This window comes from Homalodisca vitripennis, chromosome 4, assembly GCF_021130785.1.
Source record: "Homalodisca vitripennis isolate AUS2020 chromosome 4, UT_GWSS_2.1, whole genome shotgun sequence".
Lineage (NCBI taxonomy): Eukaryota > Metazoa > Arthropoda > Insecta > Hemiptera > Cicadellidae > Homalodisca > Homalodisca vitripennis.
Genome location: NC_060210.1, coordinates 122,656,954 through 122,681,424, shown reverse-complemented (window position 1 = coordinate 122,681,424; position 24,471 = coordinate 122,656,954). Strand labels below are relative to the sequence as shown.

The following is a 24,471-nucleotide window of genomic DNA, read 5'->3' as shown; positions in this document are numbered from 1 at the left end:
GTCTATAAGTATAGAATTTAATTGTCTTCAATTGCGAAAGGCAAACCACAAAATATTAACAGCTATGAGACCGACCGTGCGCTTATTACCAGTGAGTAATATTATAGTCTGCGTTGCCAGAACTCAGTATTTTAAATATGTGTATAAATGTAAAACAAATCTATATTTTCAATCCTATATAAAACTTAAATCACTTGTTTAGGAATAGAAACTAGTGAAACACAATATTAGTAAACTTGATAGGATATGTTGAATATTCTGTTGGACCCTGATGTGCCGCTAACCTTACATCTATTTAGTAGAATAATAATTACCTGAAAATTACTTTCATTTTGTCGATGTGCTTAATAAATTGTGTTATTGTACTAAATGACTTAACATGTAAATAATATAAGACTATTGTATGCGAATCTCTATGCATTTTTGTCACATGATAATAAACATGTGGTTTACAAACTCAGCTGACGAAATCTGATGGGTGTCGGTGTCGTGTTCGTTTATTCAATTCGTTCGTTCCGTTTGTTGTCGGCGTTCGGCAGTAGGTTACTTAGTCAGTAAATGAGTTTGTAGAGATGGGCGCTCTTGGCGTCGGTATTTGTATTGGAGTTTGCCCTCAAATTAAATCATTATCAACAAATAATGCTGAGACAGTCATAAACTTATGATATTTCTCCGATCTCACGTGCTTATCAAACCAGTGGTCGTGAAAAACGATTTTGTTTTTAGTTTGACCAACAGTTTTCCAAACTCTGGAAAGTGAATTTAAACGTAATATTTTTGTTTTAAAATGTATATATACTCCAGTCGATAGTGGATGAGAATTTTGTGTATAGTTAATTCATGTAATATCTTAGTTAACCCGTATAATATGGTTCTTTCATGTGTAAAGGGAGTTCTTCACAAGAGTGGGGTCTGTTTTCTGTTAATTTTACATATAACTTTTAGTGTTTTTCAATTTATTAGCTTATTATCATCCCACGCTTTAAAACAAATTAAAAACTTATATAGAGGACCTAGACATCAAATATTAAAAGGTGTATCAGCGAGTTTTTTGAAAGAAGAATTTAAGTGCTACCCAAAAGTACCCAGACATTTAGCAGTGGTTATTGAAGAAGATGATATCTCCTACCAAGACTGTATTAAATTAATATTGTGGTGTATATATTCAGAAATACCCTTCATAAGTTTCTATACTAATAATGGTGGTAAGTAAAAATATCAAATTGAGAAAATCAAGTCTTCTGCAACCTTTTTTTACTGGTTAACTATTCCTGTAGGCAAAGCAGTTGTATTGGAAATAGACTAGTTATAGGGTTATTAATTATTTCATAATATACTGTTAATTAAGATGAAATTACTTTACTAAATTTTTAGGTCTATTACAATTGAATGTAATTTAGGTCTACTTGTATTGGGTAGACTTTAATAAGGGCCCTACACTCGTTATTCGGTTGTTTTTATCGAATGGTTTGATTGTTTTTATCTGAAGGAATAATTCAATATTACAATTTATTTAACTAGCATATGATTCAACTTATTAGTTACAGTAATTTTTATGTAAGCGATAAACAGCAAGAAGTAACTAATATGCAGAATAATAAGAAGTGACTTTGAAACTGGCAATGAATATGAAGAAAATATGCGAGATATTTCTTACTAGTGACGAGATTTGTTTAAGTGATTTCAACGTGTGGATTTGGCTCCTACTAACCCATGGGGAGAATTATTTCCTCCATTTTACAAAAGCAGTTATTCATTTATTTATTATTATTATTATTTATTATTATTTCAACGGCATCCGCCAATATATAATAATTTCACAACATTTTCATGCAACTTAAATATAACATCAACAAAATAAATAACAACTAATTAAATTACAGAAAGTAGTGATTATGCAGTGGAATAATAAATAAGTATTAAGATTTGTGAAATAATGTTACAATAGTGAAAAATCACAAACATCATCTCCAACTGATATTAAGGGGAAAAAAAACTCGTTACTGTTGCAGTCTCTTTTTAAGGTGTGCGATCTGTCATAAAACATATCACCATCGGAAGGAATGCTGTTTCCACGCCTATGAAGTCGAGCAATAGGACCGTGATAGCTGTAATTGTTTGAGTGGTGGCACGTTGAAAACATATTCCTGGATCTGGTTCCAGCAGGCACCAAGAGGGATATCAGTCTAGACTTAGATATCAAAGAAACCTATAGTTGGAAGGCTAGCCTATAGTTGGTTTTGTTGTGTTATTGTTAAATTTATGTTTTTAAAATTGTAATGTACGAGATTCTTTTTGTTACTGTAATTTATTGTAACTCTTTTGTATATATATTTTACATATCGTAGTTGAATAATATATAAAATTGTTCGATAACAGCAATTGAATAACGAGGGTAGGTCGCTTATAATTAAGGTCTCCCCCGGTACTTTGGGATTATACCGACCACACCCAGACATGAATCGTTATTTCACATTTCGTTTCTACTGATTACTAGATTAGCGTAGAACAATATTTCGTCAATATAAAACAGGAATTGTCTTATCGCAAACCCCTCCCCATCCTCAGACAGAGGTCAAAGTCGAGCGTCTAGTAGATAACGTGATTGCAGTCTCGCCGCCCGTTCAGCTGGTGCATCGCTTTGTTGTACTTCCGTGTTTTACCTCTACATTTCTCCAAACACAAAAATTCAACAAAAACAATCATTTACCAAACTAAACTCTTTATTAAAAAAACACTAAAAACTTGTTTTTATTCTTGATCACATTCCGCCACCCAAAATGCGAGTGCCTCCGGCCATCAGCGCGGGCATTGACAGCACCTTCGGTGCTGCCCCGCGCTGATGTCGACGAAAGAAAAACATCCCTCGAGATAGTACCTATCAGTAAAATATCAAATTCTAGAGGGGCTAATCAGAAATATAAATTGAATTGTAATGGAAAGGCAATTATGTACCGTGCAAATCACGTGATGCCGCGCGGCCTGCCGTAATCAGGATTCTCGAGAAAGATAAGATAACAGCGATCACAATACCTGGAAATGCTTGTAAGTTTGTAATTTTGTAATTGAAGAGTTGTTTTTTCGTTCTATCATGTTTGTTTCTATAAATTTCTATTTTTGTGTTCTTCATACTAGTGTGGTCGGTATAATCCCAAAGTACCTCTCCCCCTTGTATTTTTGGTTTAACATAGACTAGGGCTTAGTAACTTTTAAGGCTAGGCCCTTCTGTATAGCCTAATAAATGTCCAACACTTGAATGATCGATAGTATCGAATCATCAATATTTATGAAAACAGAATCCTTGATATAACTACTTGTAGGCAAATTACGTTGTAGGTATTTCAAATTCCAGTATTAAAAGTAGTAATGTTATGGTGAATAAAAAACAATCTTGGCTATGTATATTTATAGAGTGTAACAAACAATGCAGTATAACATTTACTTACTTTACTTACTTACTTTATACTATTTTGAAGAATAAGCCTAAACATGTCTGACACAGATAAAACATGCACATAACCATTTTACGTGCATGTACAATACCGTTACAGATGGGCAGGATTAGTTTCAGTAACAGGTCATTCAGTGGTTACTTATTACCAGGGTACTTTTATTTCAGTAAAAGTTGGGCTGTATAATTTGGTGTTCTCATAACAATTTTCTGGTTTTAGGTTAATTGGTAACTAATAACTGCCAAGGTCATTTCATGTAAGTGAGGCTCGGAATGGAAATATTACTCTGTGGAATGTTATTATGTGATATAGTGTTATTAAGTAGGTTTAAGTTATCGTAAATATGTTAAGTAGTACAAAAGTCAAACATAATATTTGCAAGTGCTCACATGATCTGAGCTTGAATTTGGGTACTATCTCGAGGGATGTTTTATTTATTTTGTCAGAATTGCAGTGTGGTGCTGAAGGAGTGTACAATTTGATCTGATGGCATAGAAGTTTGATGATCTGGGACATGATTTGAGGTCAGGAAAATACCAATCAGATATGCCCCTAGCCATCAGTGTGGGCTTCTGTGGAGCCTAGGTACTACCCTGCACTTCTGGCGAAAAAAGAAATAGATCCCTCGGGATAGTACCCAAATTCAAGCTCAGATCACATGAGCGCTTGTAAAGGTTATCTTTAACTTTTTATATTTATAATACGTACGAATGTGTAGCCTGATAACAAATACTAGATAAGGCCTTCGTAGTATGTACCCAATAATTGTGTTGTATAGCGATAATTTCAATTAACCCATTTATAATTTGATTAGTTTATCAGTTTGTTACATTATATAGAGATAATTTTTGTATATTAACATGTTACAACAGTTACAGGTTACTGGAGCGTAATATCTCAATATGTTATTGACAGAGAACAGCATTTCCTGCCTCTAGCAGCCATTACTCAAGTACCATATACATGATTTAACTTTGTTTGTTTACATTTTGAACAATAATATCGTACTGAATTATTTTATTGACTTTTAAGATTGTATTTTAGTGAAACTTTACTTTTGTATGTCAAATAAATGATATGCACTTAACATTATAGAAAATAATACAACTTTCTTTAAGTTCGAGCAGCTTAGTACTTGCAGTTATTTAATAGGGTAAAAAGATTTGTCTGACAGTATTTAAATTGTTCTAATCGTGATTTGAGTTATCGATCATTCAAGTGTTGGACGCTTATCATACTGTAGTCAATTTTAGAATATTGGTTTAGGCCCTGGGGCTGCAAACCCGGATTAGCCTCTAAAAAAATCTGATAAAATATTGAACAAAGCGTATAAATACTAATAGCCATTACTAAAAAAACGAAATAACACTAATTATATCTATATCTAACACAGATGATTTTAATTTGATATATGTTTGTGTTCCATTTATTTCTTAATCTTTTACAGCAAATGCAATTTACATCGATTTTGTAACAACATGGTCATTCCATCGAAAAACCATCTACTGGTGATAACATATTTTGTCAATTTTTGACACATTGGAATCTATGCTGGTGTTGCATTTGAGCACCATTGTTTAATTATACAACCAGCACTAGATAGTCTATATATCCTGGAATAGTCAGCCCTGATAATGTCTCCCTCTTTTACTGAGCTTTAGCAGAGTGCTCCTTGTAGTTCCTCTCCAAGCACTCTTCTACGAATCACTGGATAACGGTATCTTCCCAACAATCTTGAAAAATGCTTGCATCATTCCTCTTCACAAAACAGTTATTCTAGTAACATTAGGAACTATCACCCTATCATGATCCTCCCGGCTATTGGTAAAGTTTTTGAAAGTTTGGTGTTGGACAGGCTTTAAAGTGATTCATCACTCCTAACATGGTTTTGTCCATGGTAAATACTACCACAAATCTCCTGCTTCTTCAAAAGTGTGTTCTGGCTGCCTTTCGACTGAACAAGCAGGTGGACACTGTTTATTTCAACATGGGTAAGGCCTTTGATAAGGTTGACTATAAAGTTCTCTTGTCTAAACTAAGTAGTTATGGTTTGGCTGACCTCTTGTTGTCATGGGTCTTCAGTTATTTGAGCGATTGGATCCTCAACATCACATAATTCTCTCCGTCTTCTGGAGTTCCTTAGGGTTCCTTACAAGGCTCCTGTCATTTCCACGCCTTTGTTAATGATTTCCTATAAGTTAGACAATGTCAATGCCTTACAGTTTGCTGATCTGTAGATCTTTAATGTCATCTCTTCATCTGAAGTGAAGACTCTCAAAGAATCTAATATAACTTGTCTGCAATTGAGGATTGGGTGCATTAGGAACAACGTGTTAGTGAATCCCAGCAAATGCTCTGTCACTACTTTTCATCATATCAAGAAGACTCCTACAGTGATTACCTACTCTATCTTAGGTATCCAAAATTCTAGATTCCTGAGTGTAAAAGTCTTGATCATTTGTTTTGACTGTGATATGTCTTTTGGGGTATATTGACTATATCTGCAATGAAAGAAATAGGTGCTTGGATTTATCTCTAGATTTTCTAGAGGTCTTAATAGCCTGATGACATTATGATCTTTGTTTTGTTCTCTTCTAAGGTAGCTTGTTGAATTCGTCAACCCTGTATGGATAGCCTCCTTACATAATTGGAGCCAAGAATAGATTAGAAACTTTGCAGCACCACTTTATTTGTTTAGTTATTAGTCTCTGAACCAACCAGGAAATTTATTCTTTATTCCAGTTTTTTCAATAGAGAATAATTCTGTCATACTATAGAACGTCCAACGTTTTAGAAAAATCGATGAAGTTATCAATATTTGATTTCTTGCTTCTAGTTCTTTATTTAGATGATTAGGAAAATCTTGAAGAAGTGTTTCAGTGCTTTTATTCTGTTGAAACCTATATTGACAGTAATCTATTATTTTATTATTTTCTAAGTAGGTACAGTGAGATGTTTAGATACATAATGTTCCATTATTTTATCCACTTGACAAGTATCGATAAAGGGCGATAGTTTTGAAAAAGGGCATGGCTTCCTCCCTTGTTATATGCCTAACTATAGCAGTTTCAATTTTACAGGGACTTCACTTTCCTCAATGGATGCATTTATTATTTTTGAAATAATCTCAGCAAAGGATTCAGAGAAAGTTTTTACATCTTTACTTCTTCCTTCTAAACCTGGGATTTTTTCTCCAACTTGCAAGTTATATTTTTTATATTGTATGTGTGTTATTTTGGTATGTAAAGATTTCTATTTATTATATTTCTATCAAAGTTTAAAAGATCGTAATTATTATTTGTACTGTCCAGTGTTTTAAAGCTGCATCTGTGAATTATTTTTTTTTATACCCTGGGTAAAAATCTGTGCAAATTCATTAGCAATCAATTCAATGCTATCAACTTTGCCGGCCATCTATATTCAACTTTTTATTTCTCCCTATTATTTTATTACTTCCCAGGTTTTCTCAATATCTTTTTTATTTATTTCCAAGTTTCTCTTGTTGTAATTCATTTTTACAAAATATATGTCTTTATTTCTTGAATACTCTTGCAACCAATAAGAAATCACCAGGATTTTTCGTACCTCTTTCAAATAGCCTATCGAGTTTTTTGCTCAATTTGGTTATATCCCATGTCATCCAAGGTTTTTTTTTGGAGCTTTGTCCTTTTATTTTCCAAGCACAAGCTTTTTTCGTAAATAAAATTAAAATTTTTAACCAAACAATAATACATTTCATTACATGAAAAACTGTTATCAATAACACGTTCCAATTGAAGCTTTCCAAATTAGTTTTTATACTTTTTTCAATTAAGTATTTATATTTACCAACAGTTGGTGATATAAAATAATTACCGTTTTCAGGTATTTGTAAGTTTAAGACACAGGAGTAGTGGTTAAATATCTGGACCCTCGTTACAGCAGACCTAGCTCCTATATATTATCTTCTCTTAGATAAAGATGATCAGATACCTAAACACTGTGCCCTACTTTATCTCCTCTCTGGTATTCTGGTCTACACAGGAATGAAAACCATTGGCAGACCTCATGTTCTGATATTCATTTATATTATTGCAAACTTAATTTTTTTTCAATTTAAATTGAAGTCACCGACTGTCCAACTCTGTACACAACTATAGTATTAACTTAAATTAATTTTATTAAAAAATATTTAGCTAATAGAATCGTTTCAAAAGTTTTAAATTTACCTATTTTTATCTCCTTCCGAACATAAATACTTCTTCCACCACCCTTACCCTTCGATCTTAAATTTTTAAAACAATCAACAACGTCTAGATGAAACATTTTTAAATATTCATTTGCATTCACTTCTGTAAAAACTATGACATCCAAGTACTCAATAATATTGATAAACAGTACAAAAGATTCATCCCAGTAATTTCTTATGAAGGCTACATTCAAATGCAAAAAGGAAATTCCCATTTTAAAATTGTTATTTTTTTATAATTAAATAAAGTATAAACATTCTAAAAACCAACAGCTTGTTGAGCTCTCTTTAAAGAATTACAATCTGCAGCTGTGGAGTAATTTAAAAACCATTTTGAAACCAAACAAACTGATAGTTCAACATCTTAGCTTTAGATTTTGCACTCTTTAACAAGTTTAGTTAAAATAAAAAGTCAAATTTTCACTTACGTAGATTCTACTTCCCTAAAGCCCCGTGACATCTGTGTTGGTCACAACCGTCTTTCTTGCTTTCAGCTCTCTGTCCCTTAGCTTCCTTCCTAGCAAATTGTACAATGATTGTAGCTGGCCGATTTTCAGTTCTGGTTTTTAGGAGTCGATGTCCTCTTCGACTCGGAAGCTGCTTCCGATGTCCTCTTCCTTCAGTATGACCCCCAACTTGTTTGCTACTTTAATCTGTAAATCTTGTTAAATTTGACAATTCAATTTGTATGCTTTAAATAATTTCCAATTTTTTGTTGACACTTTCCAAAATTTACTGATTCATTCAAGGATTCATTCGACTTAGGGGTAGTTTTACTATTTATAGAACTTGCATTCTGAGCACAGCCAGCCTATTGCTGTTCTTCAGACAAATTAAAACATTTAAGTTCATCTTTACTTTCCAAAATATCCTCTTTAAATTTGCAACAGTTCATAACTAAAATCAAAAGAAAAATCCCAGCCAAACCTGGTAATCAGAGAAAAATAAGGGAATCCACAGAGTGAACTGATAAGATAAGGATTTCCTCACTGGACCACTGCTGATTACTAACTGGATGAACTATTTTAATAACAAATATATAATTTGGTATTGGGTATGTTATATCAATAAATCCAAATTGTCATTGTATGTCAGCTCCCACATTGTCATATCAGCTGACTCTCAGTATGAACCAACGCAACAACATCTCTCTTCGTTCTGGTTGTTTACATCCATTTTTTTGGTGTTCGATTATTCTGCATGTGTAGTTCAATTTTAAATATATTGTGGAGTTTAGTTGATTTTGACATAACACTGAGTCACTGATACCAGTTGTTATTCTTCCGTTACACAATCCAGGCTTGTGTTGATATGTCTCATACTATAGTCCCATTGAGGAGGACTACCGTAAATTGGACAACAGTGGCCTGAGCTTGCCAGTATCTCAAATCGCTACGGTTTTATCCCCTATATTCTATTTCCATACTGAAGAACAATCTAGAAAACGTTTTGCTAATCACGGACTCACACTAGTGCTAAGCAAGTATGAACTGTGTGGACAGGGGATTTAATGTGCAGTGTATACCAGGGGAGAAAATAATGATATTGTTGCAGTACACTTGGAGTATACCATCAGTAATTTATTTTCATTTAGAGACAAAGAATCTGAGGAAGGGTACAGGAGAGTTTCGGAGTATAACGGGGGCATGGTAAGAAAGTGGCCCTTCACAGCATGGCGGATTTGCTCTAATCTAAAAAAACAAAATCTTAAAATTCTAAAATAGTTTTGAGTAGTGTCTTAATTTGATATAATATCAGTTACAAAGCCCTCTTTGACTTTAATTCATAGTTTAATGTCAGTGACACTCACTGACTTAAAAGTCACACTTGTACTACTGTACAATTACTATATATCCATAAAACTCAATATTATCAATACCAGCATACTTCCTTTATTTCTTTCCTCTCCTAGTATTATCTTATTTCCTGTTTATGTCCTTCACTGCAGACCTATATTGATTGAGACTTACTAGTGTGAGATGAGACTTACTTAAATGTCTGCTGTATAGTCTTTACAGACTAAGAACCTTGTAATGAATATTAAAGATGTTGAGTGTAGCTCGTATCAGTAACTTGGACCACACAATTAGTTTTTCTTTTTTTCTCTATTCAGATATATGAGGTGTGGCTAGAAAATAACCAGATTAGTATTAGTGGAGTCACAGAGCGCAATAAGACTGAATATCGTACGACTTGTCACCCGACACCGCCTTCCACCCTCCTTGAGTTTCGTTGGGCTTCCATACTTATTCCGCCCGTAGAGCTAGTTATAAGCAGTTAACCTTTAGTCTCTAGAAAAGTAACCTGTTGTAAGTTGTAAGTGTTGAGTAACCAGAAAAAATAGTGTGAGAACATGAAATTTCTTTTCAGATTTGAAAAATCTGCAAGTGAAATATTTGTAATGTTACAAGTGTACAGTTAGGTCAATCGATTCATTGGAAATCCCCTTTTTCTCCACAGCAAAATAAAGCACAAATGACCAAATCAAAATTCAAGGGCATGATGATTGTGTTTTTTGTATCAAAGGGATTGTGTACATTGATTGGGTATCAGAGGTGCAGGTAGTGAATTAGAATGACTACATTAGCACCCTGACTACCCTATGTGATTGTGTACAGAGAAAACAGGACAATAGTGGAAAAACAGGTCATTGATCCTCCACCAGGACTTTGCTCCAGCTCACAAAGTTTTGACAGTGATGGTATTTTTGACCAACTCTACTAAGACCATTCTAGTCATCCAATTTGGCCCCCTTTGACATTTTTTTTGTAAATTATTACAGAAAATCTCAATTACTTATACCAGCTGCTTTAAAAATGTAATGTTCTTTTTAATGCTAGAATAGTTGCCAACGCAATTGTTTTTTATATTCTTCTGGTAAATACTATATTTTCTGTTTCAGCAATTAATCCAACATCCTTATACGAGGTGCTATGCAAGAAGAGCAAAAACAGTTTGCAAAACATACAGTGGGGAAAATCATTCCATAAAAGTGTTAAAGAGATGGCCAAAAAAGATATCAACGGTAATGTATATTTAACTGTGTAGTACTTTCTTTCTGTTTGACTCTCCACCAACTATAATAAATTGGAATATGTCATGACATGTAAGTTTTATTCAAACAAATTAACAATCAGTGTAATTGCAAGATAGATACGTCAATAATTAGGCATTTCTCAAAAATAACAAAACTCTAAAAACAAAAATAATTATAAGTAAAAAAACTATAGACACTAAGAAAGTTAATAAGTCAATGCAAAATTATCCTTTTTATTTTTAAAACAGTTCTTATGGTCCAACTATCCACTTCAGAACTTAAGTAAGTGTTGAAAAGGGCTGTGCCATTGTATTTGAAAAAAGTTAACCATCTTGCTTATGAAAAAAATAATTGTCAATCTACACAAACAGCTATTGTACAGTTAAGTTAAAAGAATGGATACACTGTTTAGATTTTTTATGGATAAAGATGGAGGGATGGAACTTGGGACACCATTCTAGGAAATAGAAGTGAATTTTTTAGTCTCTGTCACAACTTTGCCCATTTCCCCAAAATGGGATTTTGGGGAGGGATCGGTTCAAAATTTTTAAATGTAAAGCCCCATTAAGTGACACCGCATTTGAGTGGTCTTGATAAAAGAAGAGCAACAGTGGAACTAGAGCTTTCTATCCCAACCCAGTACACAATGGCAGCTCATTAAAATTAAGTAAGTTAAATGTGTGGATGAATCCTGCTCAATCTTCAATTGACAAAGATAGAAAAATGAAACTCAGGACACCCCTCTGGGAAACAAAAGTAAACCATTTCCCCAAAATGGGCTTTTTGGGGGCAGTTTAAATTTTTTGTTGTAAAGTTACAGTAACACTAGTAATTACAATAACGTTAAACAATAAAACGGCTAAAACTTACTAACCTGTGGTTATTATATTAGATGTTTATATTATATTAAGCCTGCTGTCCCAGGACAGTTTGACAATGTTCAAGCCTGTTGTAGAAACTTGAAACAGCATGTTATTTATATTGTTCAGATTCAAATTTATAACTTCACAAAATCCTCTCATACACTCAATTTTTAATGTCTGATTTTAAAATAATTTGGCTAATAATAAATTTTTATAAATAAAATAAATTTATTGCTAAAATAAAAGAAGATGTAAAGAAATAATCTAATAGCAGAAACTGTTAGCAAATTATGTGTATATACATTTACGACATGTGTTCCAAAAGTAACGGGAATTATGTTGGTATTCATGCTCCTGAATTATAATATTTCCAGCTGTATTTATTGCTTATTTTGTCAGTGGCAGCTGCTAAGGTTATACATGTTTTATGAATTCAGTGATTTTCGTTTTTGAAAGAAATGGATCACAGAATTTGTATCAAATGTGTGAAAAATGAAATAAAGTGTAACAATGTTAAAAAAGGCCTATGGTGAGTCTACTATGAGTAAAACAATGGTTTATGAGTGGTATAAATGTTTCAAAGATTGCCGCGAAGACATTGAAGATGATAAAACCTCCGGACGCTCCAGCACATTACAACCTAAGAAAATATGAAAAAGGTGGAAGAAATGGTTATGAACGATCACCATGTTACCATCAGAGATGTCACTGATGATGTTGGTATATCAATTGACACATGTCATGACATTTTTTAAAATTGTATTGGGTATATAAAACGTGTGACAGCAAAATTTGTGTAAAAATTATTGAGTTTTGAACAAAAACAGCAGCGAGAATGAAAGTTGCTCAGGAGTCACTGAATGAAGTCAACAACGATGTAGAATTACTAAAACATGTAACAGGTGATGAAACATTGGTTTAAGGATATGTCGAAACTAAGGCTCAATCATCCCAGTGGAGGCATTTTGTATCACCAAGACTCGACAAGTGCAGTAGAACGTGAAGGTTATGCTCAGCATGTTTTTCGATTTAAATGGCATACTGCATCATAAATTCTTGCCACAAGATCAAATGGTTAATTAAGTACTACCTGCAAGTTCAATGCTGTTTGTGTCAAACAATCCGAAAAACGCCCGGATTTGTGGCAAAACAACTCATGGCGTTTGCACCATGACAATGCACCTGATGATTATGTCAATCAGAAATTGCATTTAGTGTCTGGTATATTGCTTTGTGATTCCACTTGCAGTTACCCTTAGTTTTACACACAATTTCATAGGCGTTGCATCTGTATGAACACTTCTGATTTGAGTAAATTATATTTCCGAAGCCAAATGAAGTAAACTAAAAAACTCTCCAAGAGACACAATGTATAATTTTGGATAAAAACATATTTGGCATTTTGGTTGAAGTCTATCATTGGAATATATCCATCTATGGCGTGGGAATGGTTAAGAAGTAAGAAAAGTGTACAACCTTTTATAAGTGTAGCAACAGAAAAAAATTAAACATTATTAAAAAAATTAAACATCAAATTAAAAAATAAATAAACGGGAAATACCATCATTTTATAATCAGCTAAAGTAAATATAAATATTTCTTCCGGCATCAAAGAGTGACTGATTGACTATAACATTGGTATCAAGAGAACATAATGTTTGGCACAGATAAAATTACCTCATGATTTAAATATTAGCATTCTCTTAACAATATGGTAGGAGTATACCACACCATATGTAGCATAATAGGCTTTGCTAAGGTTGTATGAAGAATTTTAAGTTTATAACTACACATGTTAGTTAAAATGTGATGATTAAACTCAATTTTTTTACAAATTTATGTATTCTGTGATTTTCTTGATCGAATCATGGTTACCCTTAAGACAAATGTAAAAATGTTTACTAACGCTCAACCATGCAGTGACATGCTTCATCATCAAACTCTGAACATGTTGTATGGTCAGAAATAAAATTTGTCCAGACTGTCAAGTGATAAACTTCACTATTGCTCAGCCAATTATGTTACGGAATGAATCTAAACTGTAAGAATTAACTTTAATTTTAGTAGCATTTTGGTTTAAAATTCAAACACAAATAGTTAATGTAATGCAATCTTAATGTATTCTGTCTTTAGAAGATGTCACTCAATGTTGTAGAACAATTTACATGCTATATCAGTCTAACTCCTAGTAAAAGATTGGGTAAATTGTTTAAGTATCTTTATATTGATTTATTTATTTTTATGTTTAGATCAAACTGTACTGTATTTATTTCACATTTTACCAAGAAAACCACAATGTGTACAGCACTTTTAAGGTTTAGAATTAAAAACACATTTATCAAATAGGTTTAAATTTTGTGCTTTCTGTCTACAGGTTATGTGTGGAGACCTATCGTGGAAGTGAATTTGTTCTCCTCCAAGTCTGTCAGTAACAGCATAGAGAGTGTGATGTTGAGGTTATGTGAGGAAAAATTGAAGCCTGAAGAAATATCGATAGATGCAGTTGATCAACACTTTAGGGATGAAATACCTTTACCAGATCCATGTCTGTGTTTAGTGTTTGGAAAGACATTCAGCACATTTGGTTTTATGCCATGGCAGATTAGGGTGACGGAAATTTCGTAAGTATTATCCATAGACTAAGACTTCTTTAAACAATGAATAATATTTAAATATCTGTTCTGTCTTAGTCAGAAAAAGGTAGATTTCACATGTGAATTTTAATGAACAATATTTCAATGAACAATAAATTAAATCAAAATAAAAGGTTGCTGCATATCTTTAAAATATTTTCCAAATTATCATTAAAAATATCTATGTTTGATTGGTTTAAATTAAGAAACCGTAGAGTCTTGTACAAAGGAAAGTTATAATGAGAAACTGTTCTACATGTAGGTAAAGCAAATAAATTAAATTCTCTAAATATATGATGTGGTACATGCAAACCTATGTGACTTAACAAATACGAACTATCAACTGAATTATTAAGTAACTTACATAAAAAACTTATTGAGGCTAGTTCCCTTCTTATGGACAATTTTTTAATCTCAAACATTTCCCTTAAATTAGAAGTGGGCATGTCGTAAGGACATACATAATTATGTTGTTTGTAAAATAAAAATTTAAGAAATTTGTTTTGTATTATCTCTAAATTGCTACACTCTTAACACATTTATTGAATTCCAGATAACAGAACAATACTCTAATTTACTTCTTATCATAGTTTTATACAAAGTCATAATTGTCTCAGTATTGTGAAAATATCTTGAATTTCTCTTGACAAAGCCCAGAAGTTTGTATGCAATCGACACCAGCATGTGGACATGATCATTAAAACAGAATGAAGAACTAAAAATTACACCTAAATCTTTAATTTTAGAAACATTTTTTAAAGCTTTATTATTTATGAAGTAAATGTTAAAATCAGGAATCCTCCTCCGTGAGTATGACATGGCAAAACACTTATTTACATTCAATTCCAACTTATTAGTCGAACACCAAATATACAACTGGTCTAAAGAATTTTGTAATAAGTTAACATCAAAATCATCTTTTATAGGCCTGTATAATTTAAGATCATCAGCGAATAATAGACATTTATAGTCAGAGAAGCAACGGGGGAGATCATTAATGAATATTAAAAACAAGAGAGGTCCTAAATTTGAGCCCTGAGGAACACCCGAGGAGCTTGTATAAACACAAGATGATTTGTTTAACATTGACACAAACTGAGTTCGGTTTTGTAAATATGACGCCATAAATATACAAAAATCAACTGAAAATCCTAAGAGAAATAATTTGCGCAGCAAAATATCATGATTTACCCTGTCAAATGCTTTTGAAAAATCAGTATATATTACATCTAGTCTACCGCCACTATCAAGTTTAGCTGATATATTCAAAGAAAGCTCCATTAAGTTTGTTGCTGAAGAGCGTTTGGGTAAGAACCCATGTTGTTCTGAGGAAATCCTAGATTTGATTGCACTAAATATCCGCTTATACAAAAGAAGCTCATAAACCTTTGCAAATGAATTTATCAACGAAATAGGACGATAATGCTCAATTTTATTTTTTTCTCCAGATTTGAAAATAGGAGTAACTTTGGCCTCCTTCCATTTGTCCGGAAACACACATGACGAAAGTGAAAGATTAAAAATAAAACACAGTGGTTTTGCTAATATCTCCCCACAACCTTTTACAATATACGCTGGAATTCCATCTGGGCCCGAAGACCTTTTTGATTTCATCTCTCTTATGGTACTCACTACATCACTAGAATTAAAACTGGGTATAAAAATAATTTAGATTATTAATTTCCACAACAATAATTCTCAATGTTGGCATGTCATTATAATAGCAACACTTTCAAACATTTAGAAACTCCATCACATTGAAACCTTGTTATAAGCATATATATTTCTTTATAAACATATTAAATTATAACGTTTAAATTCTATATTTCTACAACTTTAAACCGCCTCAATATTGGAACATTAAGAGTTATTGAAAAATAAATAAGAATAATGTTGCTTGGAATTACTTAAATGTTTGGAAAAGTGTCAATTTTGATTTATGCTGTTTATGCCAGAGATAAAACATTTTTCTCAAATACAAATTACTGACATCTTGAAATGTTTTATTGGTTAAGACTGGCTAACAAACTGAGCAAAGCCATGTGAAAATACTGTCTCTGTACTATGATTAGTCTGAAGCTTTTAAAAACTTTGGTAGTTATTGTGTTTACAATTATTCCCATAATGTTATATTAAACATGGTACATCCGTTATCTGGAAATCGTACGAAATATCAAACATAACAATAAAGGAAACACATTATTGGAAATATCTTGGGAATTCTAAAACATTTTTTACACTATAGTGCGTAATAACTAATAACCATTCCTTTTTGAATGGCCGTCATCTTGAAACATTTTGAAAAATATGTCAAAAAAATTTAAAGAATAAAAGTGTTTGGTTTAATTATCTAATATATTTTTAAATTTAACATTTTGGATCTATGTTGGGAACTAGTCAAGGTTAAACTTTTTGTTTGAATGCAAATGGCTGCCATCTGGAAGTGGTTTATTGGTTAAGACTGACTAATTAACCAATTTATCCAAGCTATGTACAAACATTGACTCTGTATTAAATTTAGTCTGAATTGATACAGAATTATGGTAGTTATCGAGTTCACAATTATTCCCACAATGTTGCATACTACTTAAAATATTGTATGTCCGCTGTCTGGAAATCTACAAGATATCAAATAACATGTAAGAAGAAACATTATTTTTAATTACCTGATGATTTTCTAAAACACTTTTTTGTCTTGCATTATAATTTATACATAACCATTCCATTTCCAAACATTGAATCTCCGTAAAATAATAAAAATGGTTTATAATTACCTAACATATTTAAAAAATGTATCATTTGGATCGATGTTGGGAATTAGCTAAAACTTTTTGCTCAAATGCAAATGTCCGCCATCTTGTAATTTTTTATTCGTTAAGATGGAGTAATGAACTCATCCAAGCTGTGTACAAATACTGCCTCTTTACCAAGTTTAGTCTAGATCTATTAAAAGTTATGGCAGTTATCGTGTTCACAAGCTTATGCGTTTTATAACATAAGTCAAAGCACACACACACACACACACACACGTATATTTTTGGATTATGGTGATTTTGAATTCTGGAGTCATGATCATAGAAAATGAAGAATAAAAATTTCCCGACAATTCTATCATGATGGTGATTGCAATAGGCAGTTTTCTGTGAAATTTATTTAAAAATATTATTAATACAAGTTCTCAGCAGCCACATATGTGTGTTTGGTGATGTGAGGTGGATGAATTTTGATACTGATTTATAAACGAACAGTTAATCTTTCCAGAATAGATAGGTTTACTCCTACCGAATAATTTTGACTTGCCAGAACATTATTTTTTTAATTTGCTTAAAAATCGTAGCGATGTAACGGAACATCATAGGTCAATATTTTAAAGAAAATGTTTATTATAATAAAAGTTATATATTTTTTAATGTAGACTAAATTAAGAAATGTTGCAACACGAGTGGTAAATTTTGTGGAGATAAATTGTTCTAGCACTAAATAAGTGCTAGGAAAATATACTAATAAGATCAATTTATTCTCTGACAGTAAGAAAATATTTATTCTTTTTTTTCGATGCAGAACTCAGATCTGGTGTAAATATCTTTTATATACACTCTTCAATATAATTTTTGTAGCAGTGGAGTTAACATTCGTGTTTCAAATCAGGATGTTTTCCACCTACACCACTGCAACTAAGAAAGGCAGAGTAAAAGATAATCGGTCATTTTCATTAAGTCAAGTAAACAAACACAGGTTAATGAAATGGCACGATGTGTGGCATTAAATATTACAGAAATTAATATATCTGTTAATAAAGGCAGATGTATTATTGATACGTGAAGTATTTATAGTGAAGGGAGTTTAAACTATCTCAAGGAAGAGTTTGAGTGTGAATCTAACACTGTGGTTATCGTAATAATAATTGTAGCACATGATGTTGGCCTAGGCCTTCAACAATTTTGAACCCGATTCTACATAGTTTAATAAATAAAAACAAATGAAAAAAACTATTAATAACTTGTTGCACATCGATTTGATGTGGTGTAGAGGGCACCACTGGGTGCAAATTATTTAGTGCACCACTAAATTGTTCCAGATCAAAGTTGTGTTTCGAACTTCCTCACTTAAAGTACATAAAAACATGTAAAAACATAATTAATAGTAGATTTTATATTTATACATTTAAAATATTCAATCAAAAGAAACAAATTTTTAACCAAACCAATTTACAGTAACATGGATTAAGTATAGTTAAAACAATAGCAAAGTTTTTGTTTACACTATATAAATGAAATTTATTAATTTAAAATAAAGGAAAGAAATTACTTTGATCTAGTAATTTTTATACGAATTTAAGTAAGGAATTCTTCAAGAAAATTTCAATTTTCACACACACACACACACACAAAACACATAAATCTATTCTAAAGCACAAATAGATATTTAAATAATCTTAAAACATCTAGGCTCAAAATAATTGGATTTACTGCGCAGCTCATTAGCTGACCAAACTAGTTGGTCAATTAGATAATAATAGCCTAGGTCAATGGAGTAATGATAGCATGAGTCCCTCATTACATCTTCCCATGTTTAAGAATATAGTCATTTTCTGATTGAAAAGTTAAATGTGCTAATATTTCGTCTAAGCACATTATAGTATTATATGGATACTCTTATTGCCTTGTTTTATCTTATTTTACTAGATTTATTTGCATGGGAGGAGAGGGGGAAGAATTGGCTGGTACACAGCAGGTCTACTGTTAGCAACATAATTAAGGAAATATTCTGTCTCTGAGCACATGCTTGGGATTTTTATCGCATGTGTGCTGCCATTGTTAATGACTAAATAACAATTTCATATACACTGTTATATTATTTGGTGTGTAAATCTAATATATATACAACCGCATGTGTAACTGACTGACTCACTCACTCACGTATACTAATTTCTAACCTACTTCCAGATGAGTTAGAGACTTGAAATTTGGTACACAGATAGCTTTCCACGTGTAACCACCAGGAAAATCCCGAAAAGTGAGAATTTTTCATTTTCAACCCCTCAAAAAAATTCCCAAAAAATCGGCGCATTCTTCACCCCTGCAGGCATTTTTTTTGTAAGCCCGATAGCGGGCGAACCGTTGGAGCTAGCTCGGATCTGACGGAAAATTCATGGTCAGGAATGAAGTGAACTACAAAAAAGGTCTAATGACTTTTTGCTCTATCTTCCATGGTTAAGCGACAAAACGCTCGAACATTTGAAATTCCAGAGATTTTTTTCGATAAAAATAATGTTTCAAGCCCGATAGCGGCCGAACCGTTGGTCGTAGCTCAAATCTGATTGATCCATCAAATTAGCAAATTGCGCGAGGGTCTACAGAAAAGGTCCAGTAATCTTTTGCCCTATCTCGATTGGTTTGGCCGAAAAACGTGATTGTGTACAATTTTGTTGTAACTTTTACGCGAAACTTTTGTTTTGGGGTCGATAGCGGCGAAACCATTGGTCGGAGGTCAAAATAAGACTAACGTTTTATTTAGGAAATAAGATGACCTACAAAAAAGGTCCAGTGACTTTTTACTATATTTCCCTTAGTTTGACCGCAAAACGCGATTAAGTGAAAATATTGGACGTTTTCGCCTAAAAATTTACATTCCGGGCTTGATAGCGGCTAAACGGTTGGTCGTAACTCAAAACAAATTTTTAAACGGGATTTAGGAAATCACGTGATCTACAGAAAAGGTTCAGTGACTTCGGGAGTTGGCTGAGCGTTAGCTAAGCGTCAATAGTAGATAGGGACAGAGGAATATTTATTATGTTCACAGACACAATACCCTCTAAAAAAGGCCCAAGTGTGTCATTAACCCCCGGTAATATTAACCCCCCCCCCCCCGGGGATTTCCTGGTATGACCTGATAACCTCCTGTACATTCAACCCCCTGATGTGTTAACCCCCCTGGTAACATTAAACCCCCCCAGGGAATTTCCTGCCATGACCTCATGTCCGAATTTTACCAGTCACCAAATCTCTTAACCCCCCCCCCTGGGAAGATCCTGGTATGACCAGATAACCCCCTGGAGACTTATCCCCCCGGTAACGTTAACCCCCCCTGGGAATTTGTTCATATGACCAGACAATATCCTGACGAAATTAAACCCCCTCTTGTCTTAACCTCCTTAACATTAATCACCCACCCAGGGAATTTCTCGCCTTGACTAGATAGTCTCCTGGTGATATTAAACCCCCTGTTCGACTTAAAATACTGCCTTGAGGTCGGTTTTTTATTATGTTTATACTAAACAATTCAAGATAGCTGACCCGTGCAGACTTTTCTCCCGAGCTCATTTCTGGCTAAACCATAGGTCGTAGATCAGATCTGAGGGCACAATCGAAAGACAAAATTAAATTTCCAACAAGAAAGGTCCAGTCACTTTTTGTCGTATCTCTAACGGTTTAACCGCAAAATGCCCTCAAAGTCAAAAGTTTTTACGAATCCGGAAAAAAAAATCTATGAAAAAGGTCAATTTTTAAATCCCTTGTCATTTACTTAATGTCCGGACTTAACCAGTCACCGAATTCCGCTTATCCCCGAATTTGCAAGCGTTTACTTTGGGGGCCTGGGGGCGTAGCCCCCAGCGAGCCGAAGGCGAGTGTTGTTATTATATAACGAGAAAGCATCTACTTCTGGAAGACCTGCACAGCGAGTATACTGCTTAACCCCAATACTCAATTACTCAGAGTATTGTCATTCGTCAAGGGGTGCAAAATGTTATTCATTCCAGTTTTTTACTTCTTCAGTTTGAAGCAACAATAATTTGTATTCTTTAAAAAATCTACAATAAAACTATTAAGCCTATTTACACAAACTAATTTTATATATATATATATATATATATATATATACATTCATTAAATTTTGTATAAGTGGCAATAGCCTAATTTAATTTCAATAAATATTGAATCGCAAAAAGTACTTGCTCCACCGGGACTGGAACACAGATCTCTCACTTGCCGGGTGAATGTGCTACCATTACACCACAGAGCCCTCACTTTTTACGATTCAATTATTTTGTATTTGGCCATTTCTTTCACATATGTGTTTAAATAACCAAACTAACATATGATCGGAAGACCAAATATATATATATATATATATATATATATATATATATATATATATATATTATATATACAGTATGTTATTGTATTTTACACCATTGTCTTTTTGATTAGTACTGTGGTGCAAATGAATCATTTTTGTTCTTTTGATTTAAAACTAAAGACTTTTTTATTTTTCAGGCACATTACAACACATCACAACCTCCAACTTGAAGACTTTTTGTGCGCCTTAAGAACATATGCATTTTGTGATCAAAGGTTTGGGAAGTAGTGAACAATATAAAATATATAGTTATTTATGTAAAATGTATATCCGGGTTAAGGGGCGTAATATAACGTGTAAAAAGTAACAGTGGTCATTATCGAAATGGGGTTTTAGATGTAGTTGTATTCAAGGTGTTCAGTATGAGTATTCGTGGAAAGTTCTTTAACCATTTCCTTCTGATATATCTTACTTTTGTTATTATATAGTTATAATAAAAGAATAAATCCTCAATTAAGTCAAGAAAAGTTTTAAGCTGGTTTGTCAATAATTATGTTACAAATTTAATTTTTTAAACATGAAATTTGTCACATCAAATTGATAGATTGATTATTTACCCATTTTGACTTGACATATATCTTGTATTTTTATATAATTTATATATATATATATATATTTATTTTTTTACTAAATAGCAGTGTTTTTAATTTTACATTCTAACATTTATGTTAATTTTTTCAAACCTTACAGAACGGTTTAAAATAAGTTGTTGAACTTTAATGTTTAGTTTTTACAATTTTTCAATATCTCGTAAATTTTTAGATATTTGATTACAATATTGTTTTATTTTTTTGAACAAATTTTTCATTTTTATGCTAACTAATAGTTTTTACAAATTTTGTGTTCAAAGTCATTATTAAATATAATAGCCTATATATATTGCATTGTTTTATAATGCCACTTTACTCCGATTTCATTTAAACTGAAGGTGGGTTGTTTAAATTTCATTCTCTTGCATTTTCATTCTCTATTTTATCTTTTAACCAGGATTTCACTAGTTGAAAAACCCATAACTAGCGTCTAAGAATAAATGCCTAAATATGGCTACAATTTCGACGTCAAGATAAACCTACAAAATTAATTAGCATTTATAACCACATTTTGGTCCATTTGACCAAGCCAAAATTGATTTGTTTTTGTGTATAACGGGTTCAATTAAGTTTGAACAATGGTTTTAACACAATAATGAAATAAATAACGAAGTCACAGGGAAGTAATGGTGCTGTCTAGCTGACAGAAGTTTCTTGCACATTTACGTAATAGTAATGGTTTCCTAGTAACTCTGAGAGATATACTAATAATAAGTAACTACATTTTGAAAAGTAAAGTTCCATAAACGACACACCGACGATTATTAATATCAGTATTATTATATATTCTTCATTCATATTCTTTATTAAATCAATCAAAAGTTTCCTCATTTACATAGTGTGCTACAAGTGTTGTTGTGTATATGTCCCTAACTTAATAATTGTGAATATGTCTTTGTTATTTATTTTGTATAATGTAACAATATTGGTGTTTCCATTGTTTAAAGACACCATAGTTAAAAAAATTAAAATATGGCAAACGGCAATCAACAGATAGTTGACTAGTGGATAGCATTAGGCTGACTAACTCTTGCTGCAGGTTATATATAGACGCTGAAAATTCCCTGTTAAAGAGCTAATTGCAATTGAACTATTAGAATAGTTCTTTGCCTTGTATAATTCTTTATGTAATGGTCAAGCTTTGATTATTCATTTAGCAACACTTTGAATTGACATACTTACAAATAAACTGGAAATACTGATGGCGAGAGAAAAGAAGAGACCTGGATTCTGGCCTATCTGAAATTTGCAGGCGTTACTACTAGTATGTTGCCGCGCCCTGTTTCGTAATTCCATTATTGTTTCACTGTTCCATTGCTAGGATAAACAATTCGCAGGGTTGGCTGTGGGGCGAAGCGCCTGAAATTACCGGGCGGCAACACACTAGTACACAGCTGTGCGCCGGCACGGGCCAGGTCTCTTCTTTTCTCTCGCCAACAGTAATAGTTTATTATAATTCAAATCTATTATTGTTGTGTGACAACTGAAAATTGTATAACAATGTCAGTATTTTACAAGTATTTCTAAAACTTATTTCACATTAGCAAAACACAATGACCAACAATTATTTTAAAATATGTAGAAAAATAGTTACATCAAATAATTTTAAAGGCTTATGTTTAGTAATTTTATGGTAATCTAATTGAGTAATAGCATTCTGCCACCAAATACTCCTTTAATTTGAATTCCAATGGTTTTTTATGTATTTTAGAAATTTAGGAAGCCTCCTAGAATACTTGAGGCAGACCGCCAAAGCCTCCTAGGGCATTTGAGGCCATTAATTTGGTATTAACTTTTTTTAACTTTTTATTAGGATTTCTTTTATAGGAAATGAATCCCAACTTGTACAAATGATAAAACTGAATGATTTATTAAAAATGTATTCTTAATGCATAATTTAATGAACTAACAGATTTTATGCTTATTTAATTACAACCTACAGTAAAATTCATTAATAATAATAAACGAAGTAAAAGTAATGAAAGTTATTCACATCTGTTCCCATCTGTTATAACTAATTTATTTTATTCATGCTTTCATTAGATTTTCAAAACCTCCCATTTAAAATCTTCAAACTTTCTCATGAGTTTACTCTTTCTGTTGTGTAATTTGTTTATTCTTGTAAAATATCCCTTTAAATACGATTTTAACCTTAAAAAAAATTAACTACAGGGTCTCAATAAAAATCCAGTACAGCTTAATATTACAAATGGAGCTCCAAAACTAAACATGTTGTTAATGAATATAAAAAATATTGTAATGTGTATTCAGTGAATTACAGTGTCTTAAGTGTAAAGTTTTGTTGTTGCATTTGTACAATGGTTAAAATAATATTAAGCTGTTCCAGGACTTAATTGACATGTCGTGTATTTGGAGTGTTACTAGCTTGCCATTTAGATAAACAACCTGATGTGTTTGTAATGTTCTACCCAATATTGTTACATGAGATATTTATTATTATATAATTGCTATTACCCCTTGCTTGATTACAACATCACCTGTGTATATGCTCAGGGGAGAAAGAATCC

General features: G+C 32.4%; 1 protein-coding gene across 1 annotated transcript; it reads left to right on the top strand.

Moving 5' to 3' along the window:
* Nucleotides 1-491: 491 nt before the first annotated feature.
* LOC124360076 (dehydrodolichyl diphosphate synthase complex subunit nus1-like) lies at nt 492-21,890 on the top strand. Its single transcript, XM_046813360.1, has 4 exons — nt 492-1,205; nt 10,583-10,705; nt 13,955-14,201; nt 21,491-21,890. The coding sequence occupies exons 1-4, from the start codon at nt 815-817 to the stop codon at nt 21,579-21,581; spliced, it is 852 nt and encodes a 283-aa protein (XP_046669316.1). The 5' UTR covers nt 492-814; the 3' UTR covers nt 21,582-21,890.
* Nucleotides 21,891-24,471: the final 2,581 nt, after the last annotated feature.

Coding starts and splice junctions, on each gene's coding strand:
- LOC124360076 (XM_046813360.1), top strand. CDS start 815: ATGAGAATTTTGTGTATAGTTAATTCATGTAATATCTTAGTTAACCCG. Junction 1,206..10,582: donor TTTCTATACTAATAATGGTG/GTAAGTAAAAAT, acceptor TTTCTGTTTCAG/CAATTAATCCAACATCCTTA. Junction 14,202..21,490: donor ATTAGGGTGACGGAAATTTC/GTAAGTATTATC, acceptor TTTATTTTTCAG/GCACATTACAACACATCACA.